The following is a 23,440-nucleotide window of genomic DNA, read 5'->3' as shown; positions in this document are numbered from 1 at the left end:
ACAATTCTAACATTTCAATTTTAATTTGTACACTTCCTGCACCTGAACAGCCATCAAGCAAATAATAGTGCCCCTTCCAATGTATAATACATGGCAAGTTCCTCCATTTTTTGCTGCTGCTCATGTTATTTGTAGTATTTTTTTAACAATATCTGCCACATCGATACAAATTCAGCTATGACTGGTAACATTATTGTATAACAGGTGCCTTCTAAGATGTTGAGTTGGCAATGCAGTTACGAGACAGCATGATAGGAAGCAGCAACAACAAATTATTCACTTGGCTTGTTTTACCTCAAATATGTGTTGGCAGAAAGCTGACGTTTAATGGAGGTACTAGCAGATGAGGACATTACTGCAGCAGTTTGGGACACAGTGATGCCACAGCGTGTCCGCTGTGGTGAAATTGAACAAAATTAGCCAATATGTGTGACATTGTTGGAAATGTTAGAATATATTCAACAGATAAAGCACACTGACTGGAATGGGCTTAATGGCATGTTTCGACACCCTCACAGCAGGCATTACTCAATCCTGCGCTGCTTTGCCTAGAGCAGACATTACTATTACGTTTGCAGCAAAAAAAAAAAAATTCCTTTTCAGCAGACTTATTCTTTTTTCTTTGGTTTTGTGTACCATGTCTTGTTTCAGTGATGTTACTTATAATCTTTCAGTCACTGAGGAGTCATCTAACATCCCTAGAGACTAACACACCAGAGAGTCCAAGAAAACGAGAGTGGATACCCTCCTTTTCTTAGACTCCTCTTTGGTGAGTGGATTACCTCCGAAGTAAACTACTTAACAGAGGGTAACAAATATTTCTACATCCCTCATTGGGCATAAAAGTTCAACAAAATATAAAACAAGCTTCAGGGACTTTCTATCTTTGTCCCAAGTGGACTACAACTGCAGCTATAAAAAATTCTGTATGCCAATTTTTAGGGTGGCCTAAAACACAACAATGAGCGAGGCTTATTTCTCGCGTGTCTCGTTAAAAGAGACCTTGGAAAAGGGATATAGAAAATAAAGCAGACATCAGCTTGTATGAACTGGTGCTTTAAGGAAACGCAGCACAGGTGTAGCTTTGTGGTGGCCCTGCCCGTACCAGGCCACTTGTCCCAAAATTGCCATGTCCAACATCACCTGGAGAGCACCACATAGCCCAAACTGAAGAGGAGCCTTTCGTAGCACAAAATAACAAGTCTTGAACACATCTCCACACATCCAAAGCACCACCATTTTCAAGCTGAAAAATTTTGCACCATTATTGCATGACATAAATACCATCATGGCACCTACCTACCTACCTACTTGCAGCTAAACATCAATACTCGTAGTATGGTAAACTTCCACAACCATAGGAAAGTGGTTAGTTGTATGGTTCTACCTCTGTCAGACAGGCACAGATACAGCCTTTAAGGTTACCGCATTAAGAAAAGGCCGTAGCTGAAATACGGCGTTAAATCTTAGGAGGCTGCCAGACGGTATCCGTGAAGGCATTTTGCCGATGATACCTACACCGATAAACACATCTGTTCACACACACATCACACTTGTTCTCCCAATGACTACTCGGAAACAACGTTTGGTTTGCACTTGGTCAATTTTGATTTGTTGTGTGTCGACAGTTTTGGATGCAGACGACACAGACTGCCGCGGTTCGAGGGTGTCACTACGAACTGAAGAGATATGAGAAGTAAAGTGCAAAAATTCACCAGAAAAACTCAAGGCGTTGAGCGCGAAAAAAGTTGACAGAGCATTACGTCTTATAAAAACATTTTATTTCAAACTGAAGGAAATCTCAGCCATCTTGTTCATGGTGATTGGTAACGAGTCTTTGGCAGTTTCGGAGGAACGCTGTAACCCGTATTGCGGGAACTCGGTTGCCCTTACATTTCAGTTTTGTCCCAACGGCTGTAGGGCTGACCGTCAGGCAGGAATTTAATGGCCGTATGCGTTGAAGGCCATAACCGTTAAGGTCGTATGTGCTCCCATCTGACAGGGGTATTAGTTGCATTTGATTGCTCATGGGGAACCATAACAGCCAGTTTCCTTTTCGTATCTACAAAGTGCACAGATATATGATTCATTATTCTTACCTCATACCAGATGTTGATTGATTGCTGACATTCCTTAGAAACTGTGGGACACCCAATAGGGCCTCTGTCAATACAGCAAGGAAACCAACAGTCTCTACCACCAGAGGCACGTCCAAGAATAGGTACATCAGAATCCCCATCAGGCAAGTAAAAGAAGCGAGGAACTCCAGATAACTAAGGAAGTCTGTCCACGCCCAGAAGTGACGCCACTCCCAGTCTGTGTGTCGACGAAGCAGTTTCAGGATAAAGGGAGAAACACATTCAGAAAAATTTGCCAGAGAAGCACCAAGCAAAAAATGCCCTTATTCTTTGCTGTTCCTAAATAGTATTAGAACCACTACTGAACTGGTGCTAGTAGAGCCTCTACGATATAATATTAGAATGTTACTGTAGCAATGTTCTACCAAGCCATGAGTCGCAGGGTGTGTATCAAACCCTCAAAATAAGCCTACAGTTATCGGCATATCTAAGGTCAATATTTATGTAGCAATATATGTATATCTAACGAATGTGTACAGTTGAGCACCATTGTATCTGAACTTCATTTAGCCAAGACCCGCACCATCTGGAAAATGGGTTTCAGTCTGTGCAATTTGCCATGGTTTGTCCAGGCTTCAGTTTTCGAAATTGGTAAAAAATTGGATGCACTACCACCCTCACTTATCTGGTGCAGAGGCAACTGAGGCAACATGTGGACCTATGTGCTGTCAAGCGTGAGACTCAAGACAACCCTGATGACTGTGTGTATATATATGTTGGTATGTATATATTTGTTTCCTTTTCCATGACGCGTACATGACCACTACCCACTCCTGTCACATGACACCATATAAGGGGGTGGTGAGGAGTGTCTTCCGTGGTTTTCAGCAATGTGGGCCTTGTGTCAGCCAAAGCATCAGAGGATAGAAATTAGCATGAAAAGCAATCTGCAAGAGCAAGAATGAAAGTTCATTCAAGGAAGCTCCACATATCTAGTGGAGTGGGAAGGACAGCGCTTGATTTGGGTACTTGCAGGTGATCCACTCCGATGAACACCGTTTCCATGCAGAGTGAAACCATTCTCTCTGACATGAAAGCTGAATTCAACAGCTGTGGACCAATCTACAATTCTAAAGCACAAAATTGGCATAACAACACTAGAGCTGGATTAGGGATGATATCATTAGGATTCTTGGTTCCGTCGAACACCAGCAGCAGAAATCTGAAGACGACAGCAAGCAGCAAGGAACCCAGCGTTGCGACGCTCAAGGATGCGTGAAAATGCACTGAGAACTGATCTGGTACCGTTTCAACAAATTATGATAATGTTCGGATTAACGTCCAACTTAAGTGTTTGAAGGACAATAGAGTAGGAATAACTTTACACAAATGACAATGGAGTTTCCAGAACAAACATGGGCCTGATTGGCAGCTGCTGGCTTCTCTGTTTTCCCGTTTCGCTCATCCGGGTCCCTCACTATCTAAACATTCTGACTGGAAATGGACAGTGTCGGCTAAACAGGGGTCGATTGTACATGGCAGAGAGCCTCTGCATTTCTTTCTTTACAGAAACATGTCTGGGATAGGTTCATGTTTATGCATGCTTTACCGTATTTTCCAGTGTATAGGTCGCCGCTTTTTTCCAAATACATATTTTGACGATGCGTCTTATACAAAGGTGAGGCTTATATACGACCTTTTTGCAGATTACCACCACCATCGCCACTGACTTCGCGTGCAAACTTCCGGCCGTGATAGTGGCTTCCACTTCTGGCATCCCACCCTGTTCGCCATGTGGTAACCCGAAACGCCACTTCACTTCTCATCATGGCACCAGCCGGTACCAGGAGGAGTTATGCCGCGAAGTTTAAGTTATCCGTTGTTGACTACACATCATTATACCGTAACCATTCCTGGTGGCATGACAAAAATGCTGCAACCTTTGGACATGTCTACCAATCACAGCTTTAAAGCTGTTCTGCAACGTTTATGGGAGTCAAGGATGACCGAAGGTGAACACAGTTTCCAAGACGGGACGCACGAGACACCCGCCATTTGGCGAAGTAGCGAAATGTGTGAGCAAAGCGTAGAGCGAAGCTTTCGTGAGTACAATTACAGCAGCATTTAGAAAGGCAGGGTTGATCACTTGGGATGACGACTGGGACAAATCTGAAGTGTGTCCTATACAACGAGTGCATGTTATACGAAGGTGCGACCTATATAAGATTTATTGTGGCAAAATCGCGATTTTTCGGGGGGGTGCGAGTTATACAAAGGTGCGACTAATAGTCTGGAAAATACGATACAAAGTGCCAGAACAGTTTGAGAAAGGCCAACAGATGGCACAGATCGCGCAGGTATTTCTCATGGGCACGGAGCTCACAGGTTAATTACAACCGTTAACAGTTTACACCGAACTTCTCGAGAGTTGCTGTTGTTCCTCAAGACAGGTCTAATGGTAACTAGTAGTAACCTGTCTCAAATGTGTTGCGTACTAACTTCAATATCAACCTATATTTGTCCACCAATCCAGGGTCAACTCTCACTTTGTCCTCGGCGAACGTAGAGGGTCACCTCCTTTCAGTTTCTGGAAGTGTTCAAAATTAATCTATACGAAATGTATGAAGAACTAAGAGACGATGACTTGTGTGTGTGTGGTCACACAGCCAAGTTCTACATGATGGTGTCTTGAAACATGGTGTTTATATTTCACTTTACAGTTCCTTTAAGGTAGTACATCACTGCCATGCGATGAGATTATTCTGGCGTAGGAACGACAATGTGCAGCAGCAATTTCCAAAGGTATTACTTGATCAGCTTAAGGAGGCAAAGCTGTTTATTACAGAAGAATGTGCACCTGGCAACTATGCAAGTTCCCCAGCGGCGACTGCAGACCACTTTGCATAATGGTCCCAAGCTCAGTACTACTTTCTTTCAGGTGTCACTGTAAAGCAACCTCTCGCAAAAGCTACAAGCTTGCTGCGGTAATGTTCCTTGCATGAAACCATATTTTCATGAAAGTACAGTGATAGCAGCTAACTTCATGATAGGATGCCTTTGGTGTTCCTTTTACGTATAACTGCCACAAGGGTATGGCACTCAGTTAGTTGCTCTCCAACCAGCTCGACAGGATACTACGAAAATTTGCCCGACGACTACTGGGAAGCCAAAAGTGCTGAGAACAAAGAAAGCCACACGTATGTGTCAGAACTCCAAAGAACCTATAATATATTGCTTCGCTTCTAGTTTTCTTTTCTCCTGATATTCAATCTCATCACTACATTGGTTGGGCACCTCCTCTATAAGAAACACGTGGCACTGCCGCTCACCTCTGCCAAGGTGACGGGCGCTGAAGTCACGGTTGATTACGCATGGAAAAACAAAAAGTACCAACATTTGTGTGTCCAAGTTGAAGTATATATTAATTATGCAAGCATTTTCGTTATACGAGTAAATATGGTACTAGTAACAAAGTTGCCAGTCTGCCACAAACAACTTCCATTTCATGAACCTACTTGGCATGCAGTTGATGTTCACAACATATAGGGTACTTTACTGGTAACAACAAATATCTTTTCACCTGTTTGCAAGCATGTGCCTGACTTCGTCCTCATCATTACATTGCTAATGTCACAGGGATTCAATTAATATACACACTGGCCTAACCCAACAGGAGAACAAAATGAATGTGACGTTCTTCTGTTGGCTTAAAGGGGGTTGAGACACTTTCATAGATGGGGTTCATTACACTGTGGACCCATTGTACTGCACGCTAGAATACTGAGGAAACAATAATTATTTTGCCACATATCGTACTTAGCGAGATACAGGCCCTGGAACACACTCCCGAGCAAAGTGCGGACGTCACAGAGGCCAGAGTGGCGTCCGTCCCTATTGGCAGCCGTAGGCACGTGACTTCTTGTGCACTGCCTCACTGGCGGCGGCGAGGACTGTGATGTCAGTGCCGCATGAGTTTCTGTATTCGCTGTGTCCATTTTCTCCGCTTCTATTACCCCCTTCGCTGTGAAGCTCTCAATGCAGGTTCACATCAGTGTAAAGAACAGTCTTTTACGTTTATCTGGGTTAAAGTGAGATGACCTGTCACAACCCCTTTAAACCGGTATTAATTTCATCATGGCCCACTTGCACGAAACAATCCTAAGTGTAACACTTGGCAAGTGTTGCACTAACGCGTTAGTGCACTAAGTTTAGGGTTGCGGTTAAGTGGCTTGCACGAACACTTCGACGACCGCCCTAAGTCAAGTATTCTAAAGTGGATCGTGGCTACGAGCAGTAGCAGTTTTCGGAGGCTCTCATTGGTAGAAAGAGAACTTCCGGAGTTCATCCCAGGAAGTCGTGCGTCACGGCATGTTTGGATTCTGGGAAGTCGTCTGCTTCTGCCGTCGCACGTAAACAGTTTGTAGAACCAAAATAAGGTATTGTACTATCATTGTAGCTGCAAGAACGAGTTAGGTCACTTGTTGCGTGCTTTTGTTAAATAAAATAAAGCCTGTGGCCCAAAGTATGTCTCGAATTGCTCGATGATTGGGAACTTATCGCCAACGGCAGTGCCGGTGAGAGGTACTTCGCGTGCGGCGATCATTTTGAGAGATGTTGATAACGAAAAGCACAACACGTACGGCACCCACAGCATAAAAAAATGAGACGTTGTTAGTATTGCGAGGAAAATGCGTACTGTATTGCGAGATACAGTTGGGGCCAACGACGAATCTTCGATACACGGTTTATAGCGGCCGACATGTTAGTCCTAAGTTTTAGTGCGGTAGTTTAGGGCGCTCCTAGGACCCTTGGCCACCTTGGCCAGCGTCCTAAATTGCGCGGAGCGAGCGCCACCACTTTAGTGTTGTAGAAGTTTCGTGCAAGCCACTTACGGCTCCGGCACTACACTAAGGGCCAGTTCTCACTTGGCGACGCCCGACGCGGCGTTGTGAGCAGGCGGCGGAAATAGACGCGCATTTCCGGAGTCGGGAGAGGAGAGACGTCGAGCCAAAAAAACTGCCATGTCGAACTTCTTTCACGACGTCGGCGAGGGTTGCCGAGAACGACAGCTGGCGACCAATTAGGTGACACAGAAAGGCCACGCCCCCAGGTTTTTCGTCTGCTTTGGACGACGGAAGGCCACTGTGGTGGGAACATGAAAATTGTGCGCGCTGACGGGGCGGCGGAAATGCGCCTCTACTTCCGCCGCCCGCTCACGACGCCGCGTCGGGCGTCGCCAAGTGAGAACTGGCCATAAGTGGGGAACTCGTTAAGTTTTACACTAAGTTCGTTTCGTGCAAGCGGGCCCATGTCTCATGGCTTTTAGTCTATATTTTCATCATAGAGGGTAGGCTGTATCTTATCTCTGTGTCGCATAAATATGCTGCGGGTTAACTGGCTTGTTAGTGTGAAGACTAATAACGTGGTAAACACAATTTTGCTGAGAACCAGCAAAGAATTAAAAAGCCAGAATTTTTCCAGATTCCCATTAAAGACCTAACTGATTTATTTGCAGGCCATGTACAACAGCCTGAGCATCACAGAGGGAACGTTATATTTTATTTCCGTTTCACATAAATATGTTGCGGGTTAACTGGCTTGTTAGTGGGAAGATAAATAACGTGGTAAACACAATTTTGCTAAGAAGCAGCAAGGAATTGGAAAGGCCGGAATGACGCCAGTGACACAACACAATCAACTCCATGTAATGTTTTTTGTGTACCCACGCTCATGCTTTTATTAGTATGGTATTTTTCAACCAGCTAGCCTGCACCATTTTACTAGTTATTTCCAGGCCCACTTACAAAGTAGTCAATTGTTGTGCACTTAATATAGCATAGTCATAGTGTCTCCGGGCTTGTAAATAGTAACCCTCATGAAAAGAGCAAACCAAGGGCAAGTGGACCATGCACATGCAGGAAGAAAAATGCACTCCTTATTCTCATCCGAACCCGTCTGGACAACATGACTTTGTAGCAGTGGGCGATCTTACAGATTCATGACTCTTTTTGTTTATCTGACCTCTGACCTACAACTATAAGAAGGCAATATTCTCTCATTAAAAACACCAGTTCTGTTCTAGAGGTTCAAGATGACATCCCACGGAAAGTAACCTGGTGTGAACACCTACCCCAGATGGTGAGCCGAGGGGGAGCAGATGCTGCACCATGATTGGCTCTTCCCTCTGGCCCATTAGTATAGCATGCAGGAAGATGAGAAAAAATTAGAATGACTGATAAATTTATAGCTAATGTTAAAATAACATGAATGAAGGAAATAAAAACAAAAAATGTCTGAAAATCACTCCCAAGGCAAAAAATAATTTCAGAATTTTTTTTTTCCCCGGAGATAACATAGTATCGATACCATGACATTCAACCACCATTTTATGCATGTATCTCATCAAAGACACTAACCCATCTTCCTTCCTACAAGTATCCGGGTCATGAACCACAACTGTAATTCAAAGATCCTTTTACTGCGGCAGCGCCAGCAACAGCCGCCACACACCAGAGCACTGCTTCTGTAGAAGCTGCTCATGGCCTTCAAATGTTCTTCATAAGCCTGGACTTTTGACACATACCCCTGAACATGCTTTACGGCCTAAAGTACAATACAGAGTGACTAAACACTACAAGAAAAAAAGAAAAGCTTCGTGAAACAGCTCTCAGAGGCCGCTGATAAAATGTGACAAAAATAGATTATTACTGCAAAAACCGTTCGATTTCTCTACGACAATATCCTGCAAATCGTCCACAGGGCACATATTCATGAATTCTGGATGTTAAAATTCTTGGCTTAATTGCCTTACTTCGTGATAAACCTGAAACTGCCTGTAGTACATTTCATAAAAGCGACCACTGCACATGCTTGTGCTGTGCGGCAGCTCAAATGTTTAATAGTAACCTGTACAATCCACTGTGAAGATAAATTTCAGCATAGTTTTCAAAGTGACAAATCTTGCTAGACATTTTTGCGTGCCCCTAAAATTCGCAAATTTTGCGAAAATTAAAGCGGCATTCAATAAGATCAGTGATACATCAACTTTTAAATGTTCATGTAACTTCAAAAAATGTTCGCTGAAATTACAGAGATTGACAACAGTATAGTGGCACAGTAATTACAAAATGCGTCTTGCCCTGTGTGGTTCTCAAACGTGCTCCACCCTTCGAGTTTCGACAACAGCACAGACGTCACTTTGACATTTCACGTGGGACACCATTCACATTGCTGCATTTTTAAATTAGATAGCATTTCATAGAAGACAGAATAAACCAAAAAGCGAGACGACACCGACAAAAACAGCTCACTCGCAAGTGAGGTTTAATGGAAACAAACACTAATGATACAATGTTACCATTAAACTTCAGTCGCGAGTGAGCTTTTTGTGTCATCGTCTCGTATTTTTCATCTTGTAGCAGCTCTGCACTCAGGAATCTTTACCGACTACCCCAACTCTCTATGATTCTGCGATAGCACTTCTTTAACACACTGTTGGGCCTTGGTGAAGCCGTAGCACCAGTGGAGTCTTGTGATGCGCAATTTCCCATTCGATTGTTTCCTTATCGCAGTCCCGGTTCAGTGCAGAAGATTTTGAAGGATTAGAAGAAGTTTAGCAGATCGGAAGGTCTTTAACATAACAATTCTGAAAATATGATGAGCCAAGCACCTGATTTCTTTGTAGTGGCTTTCATCCCATTGCTGACCTTGAACATGACAGCTTGCTTTTTCGTAGAGACGCGTCTGATGAGCAAAACTCCCTAATGTGTGCTTCTTTGTGATTGCGTGTTAGCGTTACGAAGGAGCCATGGGAGTGAAGGGCATGCAGACATGGACAGATGGGGAGAGGACAGCAGGAAGGAGAGGAGGACTGGGGGTTGGTGTGCGGCCTGGACTGACTTCAGCGGGAACTGTGCCAACATTTGTCTGAAAATTCTGCCCTCACAACCAGGGGAAAGACATGGAGAGCACAGCCGGTGGTAGGACCTTGGCTAGCACTAGGGTCCCGAGTTTTCAGAGTTTTCATTTTGGAAAATTCTGAGGGTGTTTATCGGAGTTCTCCACTTTTCTGAAATTCGGAGTTTCGCTGAGGATTAAAAAGTCTGAAATATGAACGGCACTGATTTTGGAGTATTTCGGAGCAGTCATCGCAGAGACAATGAAAGGAAAGAAGTGCAAAAGTAACTGAAACCACATGATGTAGCGCACTGATGTTTTACTACGTAGAGCTATTGAAGTACAAACAAGCATATTTGCACAAATTGTGAATGGTGCCCAGGCTCAGAATGAGTAGCAGCTGTGACAAACACAGAACTGTTCTCTGTTCCAAACTAGCCCAGTGCCCGGGGCCAAGTAAAGTCACTAGGGTCGAGGATACTGGATGCATAAACAGATGGGACAAGAATCTGAGGAAGAATCTGAGTTCATTGGATAAATCCGTTATTTTGCAAAAAAACATCGGAGGGAGTTTATCGGATAAATCCGAAAAGTCCACAGCCTAGCTATCACCAATGAGCAGATGCCTCTACTCACTCAGCCATGCTCAGCCATGCTCAGCCATGCGCAGTCTCTCACTGTTTCACAGCATCTCACGTGATATCGCTAACGTCGCCTGGCAACACTAACGCCACTGAGAGCCGCGGAGATAGAGCGCAGGTATAGAGTTCGCAGATGTGCCAGATATGCTGCTGCAGAAGATGCAGACGCAGTGACAGAAAATGAGGAACGTAAGCGACGTGCGACTCACAATGCTAGGAAGTAAAGGAAAGCAGCTTGAAAGCGTAGGGCTGGTTGGTGAAGAAGTTGGCGCAGGTTCTCCCCCTTGTGTCTTCTGTTTGTGCGAGTTTGTTATTATAATGCTAGGAAACGACGTCCAACAAAGCGTGCCGCCATTACACTCGACGAGCTGTTCAGAAAGGTGCACCAAAGAGTATGGTGACTTCAACAAGGTGAACGCGTTTGCAGGCGAAACAGGTGTTTCCGCAAGAGGCCCATACCAGCCTGTGGTTGGGTTTGTTGTTGCGCCGCACGGATATCGTGTACAGTGACAGTGCCGGAATCACCTTTTGTCTACCGCAATGCTATCGCATTTTGTATGCGTTTGACAGTGCGCCCAAGACTACAGTAGTCTTTTTTTAAGAAGTATTTGTTTCAGAGCCACAAGACTACATTGACGAGGAATGTCCATCCACAACGTATTATTTGTACATCTCTTCCAGAAGTCTTCGCTAACAGAAACTAGGTTACTTTATAAGCCACATTATTTCGCTGAATAACAAAAGCTCGCCGCAGCCGCAGTAAACAGGTTGCACAGGTCGGAGCAGTGGGACTATACTCCCCAAATCTCCCCTGCATGACGCTGCTGACTTTGTGAGAGCTTGGGATTGGCTGGACATCATTTGGGACTGAGTCGGGAAATACAGGATTCTGATGTGCTGGTCCCGTTTGACGTATCCCAGTGAGGTTTGCTGACACGTTAGAAGTACACCAGCGCAATAATTTCGCTCCTTCCTTCCGTAAATAGTGGAAGCATTTGGGTTGCACCAAATGCTGCACATATTTATTTACAGCTTCGGTCAACCTTAATAATAACACTGGAAAAATTGTGGTCTCGTTCTCGAAATCGTAATTTAACAAAATTATTCTGTTAGTTTAACACAAGGATTTTGTTCACTTAACATTCCCCATGCATCAAGAGTGGCAGTTATCACGCTGGGAAATGAGAGCAAATTTTTGCTGTGTTATTATTAAGGTTGACTGGAGCTGTACTGTGAAATCCCTGCTTTCGCTTGGTGCATTTTGTTTTGTGTTTTAAGACAAAGCCTGGCCAACACTTTAGTCTCCTTTTAAGGGCCTTGCGAACAATAATGAATTTACACATCATTGCTGCGGCTTTGTGGTGTAGACAAAAGTGGTATCATCACCGAAAGTGTGTGTGAATCCAGCACAATGGAGCCACAGTACAAACTCTACTGTTAGCCTTGTTGTGATATTCACCTGTAAAAGTCTGGCCCGGTACAGGAAGAATGAGGGACTGATTCTTGGTGCGTACGCAGAGCTGCATCAGTGCCAGCATGCAAACTGTCATCACCACACTCTGGACCAGCAACGGAGTCTCAAACGGGTGCCCAAACCTGTGAATTCAAAATGCTAGACGTGTCACACTGGCTGACCTGCCAGTAGTAAAAACAGCTGCACCAATACGCTTATTTATTAGTATGAAATGCCATTCACAACTTAGAAGCAGACCATCAACACCGACTGTGCAAGAGACAAAATTTCCATGTGAGGATGCCTCTGCAAATATGCATGCACCTTACACAAGTGCTCTGTTTTTCACTCGCAAGTGTGACTCATTCATTGCACTCTAAAATGTCAGAAGGAAGCAACGACAGGTTTTCCTGCTGATTTTAATCCATTGGTCACTCAATTGAATCCAAGCGCTACCCAATTTAATCCAGTGGCCAACCAAATTTATTGAAGTGCTACCCAATTTAATCCAAGCAACAATATTCATAATGCACTCTGTCAAACTGAAATTTGCATTAAAATTTGAGCCATTCTTATCATGACTACAAATTCAATGACTAATGCTATCTGCAATATTCTACACAAGTATTCATGACTACTGCTTGTCATCATGACATTTCATAACTATTTTGGACATACGGGTCATAACGCGACTTCGTGCGGCTACAGTTGGTTGAAACAGTGTCTTGCAATGACTCATGATTACTGCTTTTTATTATGACATTTCATGACTATTTTCATGATATGTGCCATGAATCGATTTTGTGGGACTACCGCATTTTCTAACAGTGCCATAGTGTTTTAGGACTGCTGACGGTCATTATGACATCCCATGACTATTTTCATGATATGTGCCATGAATCGATTTTATGGGACTACCGCTGTTGCACAGTGTTCTACGACTACAGATAGTCATTATAGCATTCCATGACTACGTTCATGTGCCATGAATTGATTTTATCGGACTACCGCTGTTTTGCAGTTTCTTTGTAACGAAACAACGCAAAAAATGCTGAGTTTACTTTAGCTTTTGTACATCAATCTCGTAAGTCGACACAATACAACTTTCTGTCTCACCAGAAGAGGATCCGTAGTGTATTTGCGACAAGTAGTGCAAGGCAGACAAATGGTGAAAAGCCATCAGCATTCTTGGTTTTCTTAATTTCCCTGTACTGGGGGACATAGGGCACCACTCCCCCAAACATCATGGCCACGGCTGAAAGCCATGTACCTAGCTGTGCAAGGGTGAGCTCTGGCATTGCATCTTGCACAGACAACTCCAACCATGACATGATGTCTTCGGCACTGTAGCCGACTCATTCAGTGCAGCCTAGGTTTGAAACAGCTGCTTCCATTTCTGTAATTGAAAAAAGTACTCCTTGTGATTAAATACTACTAACAGCAATGAACAGAAATATTATAGGCCATTACTGTGCACTCCAAGTTGAGCACGAACAGAAAAAAAAAAAGTTGAGCACTTTCGAAGCTCACGTATTACCAAGTTTGACACACATGGCAATTTCAATTTGAGTTGACCACAAACCAAGAAGACATTCTACACACAAACATGTGAAGAACTATGCAGATGCCAAACAGGACCGCTGCAAGAGCTGCAGAGATTTTCAGACATTCTCCTTCACTACAAGGAATTTAGCTGACTGTGCCGAAAAAGTAACTGCCTTGTTCCTGCTCCGTCCTCAGGGGTCGCTAGAGCCAAGTGCACTTCAAGAAGCCCCCTTTTATAGCTTCAGTCATGCAACTGTCTCCGTTCTATGTGGCTGTCCCAAAACAACGATGTTGCCACAGTCATTCACTCTGCTTGAAGCACATTTAGAACACTCATGGCTTCTGGAATGTGCTAGAAGGTGGTGCTGGAAGGTGGCGCTGGAAAGGAGCCGAGGGAATGGCGAGTGTGTGTGCTGTGGCAGAGCAGACACGGGTAAGTTACTCAAAAACGTAATGAATTTATAGTTACAGCTAGCCTGAAAAAATAGTAGATGAGTTAGTTATGTTTTACGTTGCTCTTTTTGAAACCTAACTAGTTACAGCCACAGTGTATGCATTAAAGTAACTTAGTTACTTGACCTTTAGTTACCTTACACAAAAAAAAAAGCTGAATAAATGTATGTCAAAAACTTGTTTTAGCTCTTGTACTGTCTAAGCATAGCTATACCATGTCATAAACGGAGCATTTTCCATGGGTTTTTAGACACCATAGGATTTTGATCCTTACTTTGAAGGGGCTCATTATTTCATTCCCGACATCACCACCAGCAATGGGGTAGAGTATCGCCCCTGGCGATGAAGCTCCCCATTCACCATCATTAAATAAAGCACGTAGCTGTTGTTCCCATCATGGTAGGTGCTAGTCTAAGGTCAGTTTAGCTACGTGTGAGAGGACAGAACTCGCCAAATTCCTGGTTGGGAAAGACGGCAGGGCATTTGTAGCCTCGACAAGATGACAGCGGTACAGCGGGGACCGAGAATCAAAGAGAGAGTCCGCTGAAGCATGCTCGGCTCCAGGGACGCTTAAGGCAAGGCAAGAAGACAGTGTAAGTCGAACAAACAAGAACATTTATTTACCATCTAAGCTGTGACAGTTATGTTGTGTCATATGGCAAAAGGAATACGGCGCATACGAGCTGGTACATGGCAACAGGAAGAGTAACCAAAACCAAGGAATAGAAAGGACAAACAAGGACACCACAATGTAGTACCTTATCTGTTCCATGTCTTGATTACTTTTCCTTTTGTGTCATACGACTTGCAACTACGGAAACCAAACATACTCATTTCATGCCTGCCATGAAATTAAATGTCCTACCAATTTCTGCGAAATGCTAGAAGCAACAGTAACTATGACAGTAATAAAGCTTACAGCTCAGACAAGGACTATGGTGTCAAAAAAAAAAAAAAGAAAAGCAGCCGCATCTCAAAATGATCTCATAGGTTACACTTGACATGAGAGTTTTTGTGCTTTCTCCTTCATTTCCTAGCCCTACTTGCTGCTATGCTGTTGGAGCGTTCTTATGATATTGCAACAGCAACTGTATCAGCAATGAGGTTGTAACATTCACTCACATTCAAGGAGGAACACTGCAGAAAAGTTGTGTTTGTTCATGAAACATCATACAAACACTGCAACATTTCAGCCACCGCTTTTGCAACAGTTTTGTAACATCTCTTGCTGATCGGGACAGCCCCAGTGCACTACAGACCCTGCCCTGCCAAGGTTCAAAGTAATGCGCCAAACCTAAAACTGGGAGGAATAAACAAGGAAGTCCCAAGAAGAAAATCAAAGAATAAAGAATGTATCTCAGACTAAGACTATGATCTCATATTAGTCAGTAATCATAACAATAATAACTGGGAGTAGATTCACAAGTATCACATACGCATCAGCCAAAGAATTACGCTACAGAAAATCTCTGACCAGGAACTGAGTTTATTGTTGCTGGGGGACCGCCTGTCAGACTACATTTCGCATCCTAAGGTCAGCTCATTGTAAAACATTGTGTCATAACATTTTTAGATGCACAGAAGTAACGCAGATTCAAGAGCAATATATGAAAATGAAGGACATAGCTCTGGTTGAAGCTGTATTACTGGAAGTTCAGACTGTGAATTCCGCTCCTGCTCATCGCAGAATGACTCGTCCAACTAACTTCCAGACCACAAAATTGCAAAGTAGCAGTGACTTCAAGGACAAATTCAAGGCAAGAAAGCGTGTGTGGCTGAGACCACAAACTTAGGTTCAGTGATTTATTCAAACCCTCCCCAAAAATGTTTGGTGACACTCTAACTTTTTTACCTGCGCACCTCCTAGTTAGGGGTGCTTGCAAGGGATCCTTGCTATTTCGGCTTTAGGCACATGCGTATAATGATTCGTTACGCTGTTATGATATAACTAAAGGTGAATGTGGTGCAGGTATACCCGCGGACACCCGCGCAAGTTTGTTCTTAGCGGGTACACATTTCCATATCATTGCGGGTTGCGGATAAGGTGCTGGTAGACCCGCACTTCCTCCGCAGATTACGCAGCTATACCCGCAATACCCCCAGGTATTGCGATACCCGCAATACCCCGCAAAAACCAACCCGTCGGATTTTGGGGTATGACCCGATTCATTGCAAACATTTGGTGCAAAATACTTTCTAAAACATTCCATATCCAAATCACCAACTCACAATAAAGTTGATGCTGTTGTTTGCTGCATAGCATTAATTTTGACTATCTTTCGACACCACGACTAGTATGCTTCGCATCAGTAAGCTGGCAACCATGTCAGCAGAGTCCACAGTCTATGTGTTAGAAAGGTCTGATCTGATCTGATGTTTTTATTTACTCATGCAAAAGATACATGAATACTGAGGGCCTGGCAAAAAGCAGCAAAGCTGCTTTTTGCACCAAGCCAAAGGTGGCTCGCTAACGGACATTGTCCCCCGCATAAAATAAATCATTTCGTTCTGTGACGATCATGTGGCATAACTAAAACATGCGTACGCATTGGGCTGCGGGTATATCGGCAGGTATGCGGATGCGCGCCGGGATGTGCGGGTGCGGATGTGGGTTGAGCCAATGACATTGCTGCGGATGCGGGTATGAATTTTCATACCCGCACTCATCTTTAGATATAATCCTAATAATAACCCCTCCCCCAATTTTTTGCAATAGTGGCGGCGAGTGGACGTGGTCCTAATGATTGCCGCCTTTTTCACATCGTGGACCGTACCTCCGGCATGCGTCTTCTCGTGGATACTGGCGCTGAAGTTAGCGTAATCCCTGCTTCGAAACTCAGCCGTCGCTCCCGAGAACCTTGCTTATCCCTCAAGGCGGCCAATTCAACCACCATCCCTGTATACGGCCAAAAGTCCTTAACCCTAAACCTTGGATTGCGACGAACCTTCCGCTGGCTGTTCCTGATGGCCGATGTTCACCAGGCGATCTTAGGAGCAGATTGCTTACACCACTTTAACCTGCTCGTCGACGTTTCTGGGGAGCGCCTCGTCGACGCCTTGACACACCTGTCTGTGCACGGAATTCGCGCCCCGGCAAGCCCCCAACGAGTTCTTTCCCTTGCTGAGCCATCTCCACCTTATGCTCTCATACTAAAGGAGTTTCCCACACTCACCCAACCACCTGACTGGAACCAGCCCGTCCAACACGACGCTTTACATCATGCGCTCACTACTGGCCCTCCTGTTCACTTTCGACCACGTCGTCTCGCTCCCGAGAAGTACAGGATTGCCAAGGCCGAATTCGATCACATGTTGGAGCTCGGCATCATTCGCCCATCATCCAGCACCTGGGCGTCACCCCTCCATATGGTGCCTAAGAAAACGGGCGACTGGCGGCCTTGCGGTGATTACCGCGCTTTAAACCGCATCACCGTCCCTGACCGCTACCCCATTCCGCACATCCTCGATTTTGCAGCCAACCTGGAAGGGGCCACAACGTTTTCGAAACTTGACTTGGTTCGCGCATACCACCAGATTCCTATGGCGCCGGAGGACATCCCTAAAACAGCCCTCACCACCCCATTTGGCCTCTTTGAATTCTTACGGATGCCCTTTGGGTTGCGAAACGCGGCCCAAACCTTTCAAAGGTTGATAGATTCTGTCATCCGCGGGCTCCCTTTCGTGTACGCCTATCTAGACGATCTGCTGGTGGCCAGTCGCTCTGTAGAAGAGCACGCCCAACACCTCCGCACCCTGTTTGCACGCTTGGAACATCATGGCATCGTCATTAACGCTGCAAAGAGCGAGTTCGGGGTAGCAGAGCTCGATTTTCTTGGCCATCGCATAAACAGCCCGGGAATCTTACCACTACCATCCAAGATAGCTGCCATCCGCGATTTTGCCCGCCCAACTTCAGCCACCAAGATCCGGCAGTTTCTCGGAATGGCTAACTTCTATCGCCGTTTTGTGCCCGCCTGCGCCTCTATGCTCCAGCCTCTGGAAGCGCTTCTCTGTTCACGCAAAACTCCGCCACCAACCCTACAATGGACAGCAGAGGCTACCAAGGCTTTTGACAAGATCCGAGAAGATATCGCCGCAGCTACACTTGTTGTCCACCCTCGGCATGACGCCCCCACGAGCTTAATGGTGGACGCCTCGGGTGCCGCGGTTGGCGCCGTGTTGCAACAACAGGCCTCATCCGGGTGGCAACCTCTCGCTTTTTTCTCGAAGAAGCTGAATCCACCTGAGATGTGATATAGCACCTTCGGCCGCGAGCTGCTGGCCGCTTACCTCTCGGTAAAGCACTTTCGACACTTCCTGGAAGGACGCTCTTTCATCATATTCACCGATCACAAGCCCCTTACGTACGCCCTGTCATCTGCCAGCACCAGTTATACGCCACGAGAAACCCGACATCTGGCCTACATTGCTGAACTCACATCAGACATCCGTCACGTCACTGGCACCAACAACCTAGTCGCTGACGCCCTCAGCAGATCTGTCTCAACTGTTGACTCTGCCAAATCCCCGTCGACGCTGTCCTTGGACACCTTGTCCGAAGCCCAATCCATGGATTCTGAACTCGCCACGTTCCACGCCAGCTCGTCGTCTGGCCTGGTCATCCAAGACCTTGCGTTGCCAGGCGCGTCCAAGCTTGTGGCCTGCGACACTTCCCAAGGACGTCCCCGCCCTTTCCTTCCTCGGGCCTTCCGTCGCGCCGTGTTCGACACATTCCATGCTTTGTGCCATACCGGCGTCCGCGCGACGCGAGCGGCCATTTGCGAGCGTTACGTCTGGCCGTGTATGAACAGCGACATCAGCCGTTGGGTGAAGGCCTGTCTGCCCTGCCAACAAAACAAAGTTCACCGCTACACTCGCCTGACGCCTTCTCCTTTTCCCCCGCCCGATCAACGTTTCGACCATATACATGTGGACCTCGTGGGCCCGCTTTCACCTGCTCAGGGTTTCAGATATATCCTCACTATCATTGACAGATATACCCGCTGGCTGGAAGCAGTTCCTCTCTCAGATTCCACGGCTCCAACTGTCGCAGCGGCTCTTCTCCGTGAGTGGGTCTCCAGATTCGGAGTCCCATCGATTATCACCACTGACCGGGGCCCGCAGTTCGAGTCGGCGCTTTTCTACAGCCTTACCAACGCTCTTGGGACTCGCCGCATCCGAACAACCGCTTACCATCCTGCATCCAACGGCCTTGTGGAAAGACTCCGTCGGCAGCTCAAGGCCGCATTGCGGTCATCACCCGAAACTCCTTGGCCTGAAGCCCTACTTATTGTCCTGCTGGGAATCCACTCTGCGTTCAAGCCAGATTTCGAGTGTTCCTCGGCAGAGCTCGTGTATGGTATGGCGCTCCGGTTGCCCGGTGACCTTGTGTTTGGCACATGGCTGCCTTACGCCCTGCACCTTCCCGTTCCTACTCTGGGCGTCCCTACCAACATCCTGACCTGTGCAGCTCTACACACGTTTTCCTTCGCTGTGATAGAGTGCGAAAACCTCTGCAGCCCCCGTACACCGGCCCCCATCGTGTTTTGAGCCGAGCAGCCAGCTATTACACCGTTCTCGTCAACGGGAAAGAGGAAAATGTCAGCATCGAGCGCCTAAAGCCTGCTTTTCTCGACACCCATCCACCTCCCTCGACCTCTATTGACCTCGACCTCCATCGACCTCCCCAACTCGCCTTCTCAACTTCCTCGCCCGGTCCAGGCTTATCCCCTCCATCGACCATATGCCGTTCCGTGAGCTGGTCCAAAAACCTGGTCCGCACCCGTCGCCTTCCAGCGACGCGCTAGGAGGCGGGGAATTTGTGGCGGCTTTGCCATCGGCATCGCGGCGCCGCTGTTGTTGAGGCGCGAGCAAAATAAACGTTCGTTCACTTGCTCCCTTGCGAGCTACCAGGAAGGTTGTCCCTTACTTGTGTCACTTGTCGCTACAGGACACCCCATGGTGGGAAGCCAGGGGTGTCACTAGACGTCGAAGAATGGAACGGCAGTCTCCTCTGAACAGCGCAATACTCATCTGTCTCCGAGACGAGAGAGCTGCTTCTGCGGCACTGTCCGTCGGTTCATTCCCCACGACACCACAATGGCATGGAACCCACTCGAGAACCAGCCTGTGCCCTGCTGCTTCGTACGCAGGGTGGTTAAGCCATTAACACATCCGTCACTAGGGTGTGGATGAGCCTTTTATGCCAGAATTTTCAATAGCGTGCAGTGCAGTTATCCTGGTAATCCTGGCGGATACCGTGGTACAGGGAAAATCCCAATGAAGACTACTGAGGGATGCTCACATGTTTTTTGTGGTGGGTAGTCCTTCTGGACAGCCCAAATCCCAGAGCAAGAAGGTTAGCACACCCCGCATCGGTGCATCGAGCCGCCACTTCATAGCAGGCTGACCGCACCTTCCCCGTAGATCACCCCCCCTCCTTGCAGTGCACATTTTGAGTAAGTGAACACTGTCCGTTACGGCAGGGCAAAATCATTGATGTGCTGCAGAAAGAAAAGGATGGCACAGAGTTCTGCAGCTGTTGGTGAGGTTGGACGCGAAAGGTGTCGTCCTTGAGCTACGCCCTCGGATGGTATTACGAATGCCAAGGCAGACTTGGTATTTCTATACGCATCATCTGTATATGCTGTTGCAGGCATAGAAGACTTCTCGTCTACGAGAGCATAAAATGGGCTCGAAGGACTTCAGGGAGAACCCGATCTATTCGTTCCAGAAGGATCGGAAGACTTACAGTGAAACCTTCCTATGTTGGACACCCGCGGTGCAGCCGAAGCGTGTCCCACTTATAGAGGTGTCCGAGTTACAGAATATGAGGGAAACAGAAAATGGAAAAGATCACAGGTGTGTTGCCAGAAATGTCCCCCTTCTTCAATTTATGGTCCTTCGTGGTACCTGGTGGTAGTGGTACCTCTACCCATTCTTCACTGATAATTATTACTGATTTTGGTAGATTTAATTCCGTTCAGATTCCACTCAATGGCATTACCTCTGGAGCTTTTCGAGCAGCGAGGACATGTGTCTGAAGCGTCAGCCCGCTTTTCATTGCTTTGGTGCAGTGCGCGTTCAAAGGCTCTAGACAAACCGAAGACAAGTGCTCACACAAAGAATTACAATATGGACTGACAGCACTTGTTTTTGGACTCGAAAAACTAAAGCAACAAAATGCTGAGACCAGTATAGGGGAAAAAAGGGGCGAAAGTCAAGGCGACTGGCCCATTTTGCATCTTTGGTGCAAAGATGGGCCGAGATTGAGGTAATTTGGCCAGGGTTTTGTCCGACTTAGCAGGGAAAACCCTGTCCTACTTCCGGGATAGGGAGGTGTCCGACATAGAGAATTTCGTCCCCATGTAGTTTCAATGGGAGCCTGCCTGTGCAATGAAATCTTGTCCGACATGGGGAGTTGTCTGAGGTAGGGAGGTGTCCGACTTTGGACGTTTTACTGTACTAGAGTGTAAAACGATGATAAAAACCGGAGACACGAAACAGAAAAAAGACAACACGACACGTTCTCTGAGAACGTGTCGTGTTGTCTTTTTTCTGTTCCGTGTCTCCGGTTTTTATCGTCGCTTTACTATGTACCAGCTCACCTGCACCCTTGCACTTCTACCACTTACTAGAGTGTGTGGCACTTTTTTTTTAAATCATGTTTTAGTACCGCGAAGCAACTGTGGCTATGACCGGCATACAGACGTGGACAGATGGAGACAGGACAGCAGGAAGGAGTGGGGGACAGGGGGTTAGTATGCGTTCTGGGCCGACTTGACGGGGAACTGTGCCGACATTAGTCTGGAAAGTCTTCGGAAAACCCAGGGAAAACCTCAGACAGCACAGCCTGTGACAGGATTCAAACCTGTGTCACCTCCCAGACTCTGGGTGGGTGGTACCGGCAGCACTAAAACGCAGGACGAAGATGTAGACAGTATATGTAGACATCCTCGTCCTGTGTTTTCTAGCACTGTTTTCATCACATATGACATTCGCCAACTTGCCCAATTTCTCCCCATCATGAAAGTGAATATCTGATCACAAAATGGTCGACATAATAAAACTGCACTAATAAACTGCGAGAAAAAAGAAAGAAAAAAGGAGCTGTGGTCAATACCCTGACCTTAGTAGAAGTGTGCTGTAAAATTAACGGAAGTTTGGACCATGAACTTTAAATACGACCCCTCATAAAAAGTGCAACACTAATTTTCAGAGCACAGCTTGCCTTTAGTACAGCATTGTTATACTTATGCAACTTTTCTGACACTTCTCAGCAATATCAATTATGGTAAATAATAGTCGGCGCTTTAAAATCAATCACGACCAAAAGTCATATATTAGTGACATCCACATAACACACATGATACTTGGATTAATTCACAGAGGAGGCTGCAAAAGGTAAGTATGCACCATGTCTGTCCAGAGCTGCAAGCCATGACAAAAGATGAAGGGAAGAAAGGTAAAGGAATACAGAACTGTTTCGGTGGAGACATACGAACCAGGACTTTGTCGATGTCCTTTATGTTCTAAAGCAGGTATCTCTGGAGTACACCAGCTTCCCCAGCTTCCTCGCCTATATGCACGTTGGTGCAAAACGGATGCGTACGGGTATTGGACGAATTGCTATCGTTTGCCATCGTTGGAATTGCTTTCGTTTGCGTAAAATGCCACGTATCACGCGGAATAAAATAATGGGGGCGTCAAGCACATCCGCACGAGAAAAGATAAATAGCACGCACACAAGATTAAAAAGAAATCGGGTGATTGTTCGTATCCTCAAGTTAACACGATGTATACAAACTGTAAGAACCAGCAATCAAACAGGATCCGTGTGGCTCGGACATACGTCTAGGTGCTTTACTACACTCATACTCACACCGTGCTGCAGCAGGCAAACAGCTGTGAAGCGAACGCACACTGTTCCCGGAATTCTGTCCCGGAATATCTCTCCGGGCAATGCTTAGCAGCAATCACAATAATACTCTACTTGATGCCTTCGGAACGAATGTGCATTTCATTTTCGTATCAAAATAATCTGCCTATTTAGACTCGCAATCGTCGGTATCGAACATGCGACAACACCACAACACACAAGTACAACGAATTTTTCTATGCGACGAAATGAACGAAGCGGAAGGAAAACAACGGCGGAAGCAGAAGAAATAGAACAAATGCAACAGAAGAAGCAACACTGAAAGTGACAAGTTTAAACAGCTGCTTTATGCTTTTTAACAGCGAGTTTCATGATACGACTTACCGAAAGTCCGAGGCGGCTGCGTTCAGTGCACTGCCATCTGCTGGTCATTAGTAATGGCCAAGTTTCCAAGTGGCCATAAGTTTCGGCCAAACTGAAACCGAAAGTCTACAGA

At 46.0% G+C, this 23,440-nt stretch overlaps 1 protein-coding gene across 5 annotated transcripts; it reads right to left on the bottom strand.

Annotated features, from left to right (window-relative positions):
- LOC135378255 (solute carrier family 66 member 2-like) lies at nt 1–23,412 on the bottom strand. Of its 5 annotated transcripts, none has more exons than XM_064611230.1 (6): nt 23,329–23,412; nt 13,185–13,464; nt 12,075–12,211; nt 8,209–8,280; nt 2,100–2,316; nt 1–1,246 (listed from the first exon to the last, which is right to left on the bottom strand). In XM_064611230.1, exons 2-6 carry the CDS (start codon nt 13,397–13,399, stop codon nt 1,036–1,038), a joined length of 852 nt encoding a protein of 283 aa, XP_064467300.1. In that variant the 5' UTR covers nt 13,400–13,464; nt 23,329–23,412; the 3' UTR covers nt 1–1,035. The 5 variants fall into 5 exon arrangements, with proteins under 5 accessions (XP_064467300.1, XP_064467303.1, XP_064467302.1 ...); XM_064611233.1 differs by having other exon boundaries at nt 8,209–8,262; XM_064611232.1 differs by lacking the exon at nt 23,329–23,412 and adding an exon at nt 22,950–23,271.
- Nucleotides 23,413–23,440: the final 28 nt, after the last annotated feature.

Source organism: Ornithodoros turicata, chromosome 1 (assembly GCF_037126465.1).
Source record: "Ornithodoros turicata isolate Travis chromosome 1, ASM3712646v1, whole genome shotgun sequence".
Classification (NCBI taxonomy): Eukaryota; Metazoa; Arthropoda; class Arachnida; order Ixodida; family Argasidae; genus Ornithodoros; species Ornithodoros turicata.
The sequence above is the reverse complement of the archived record's forward strand: the minus strand, read 5'-3'. Positions and strand labels throughout refer to the sequence as shown.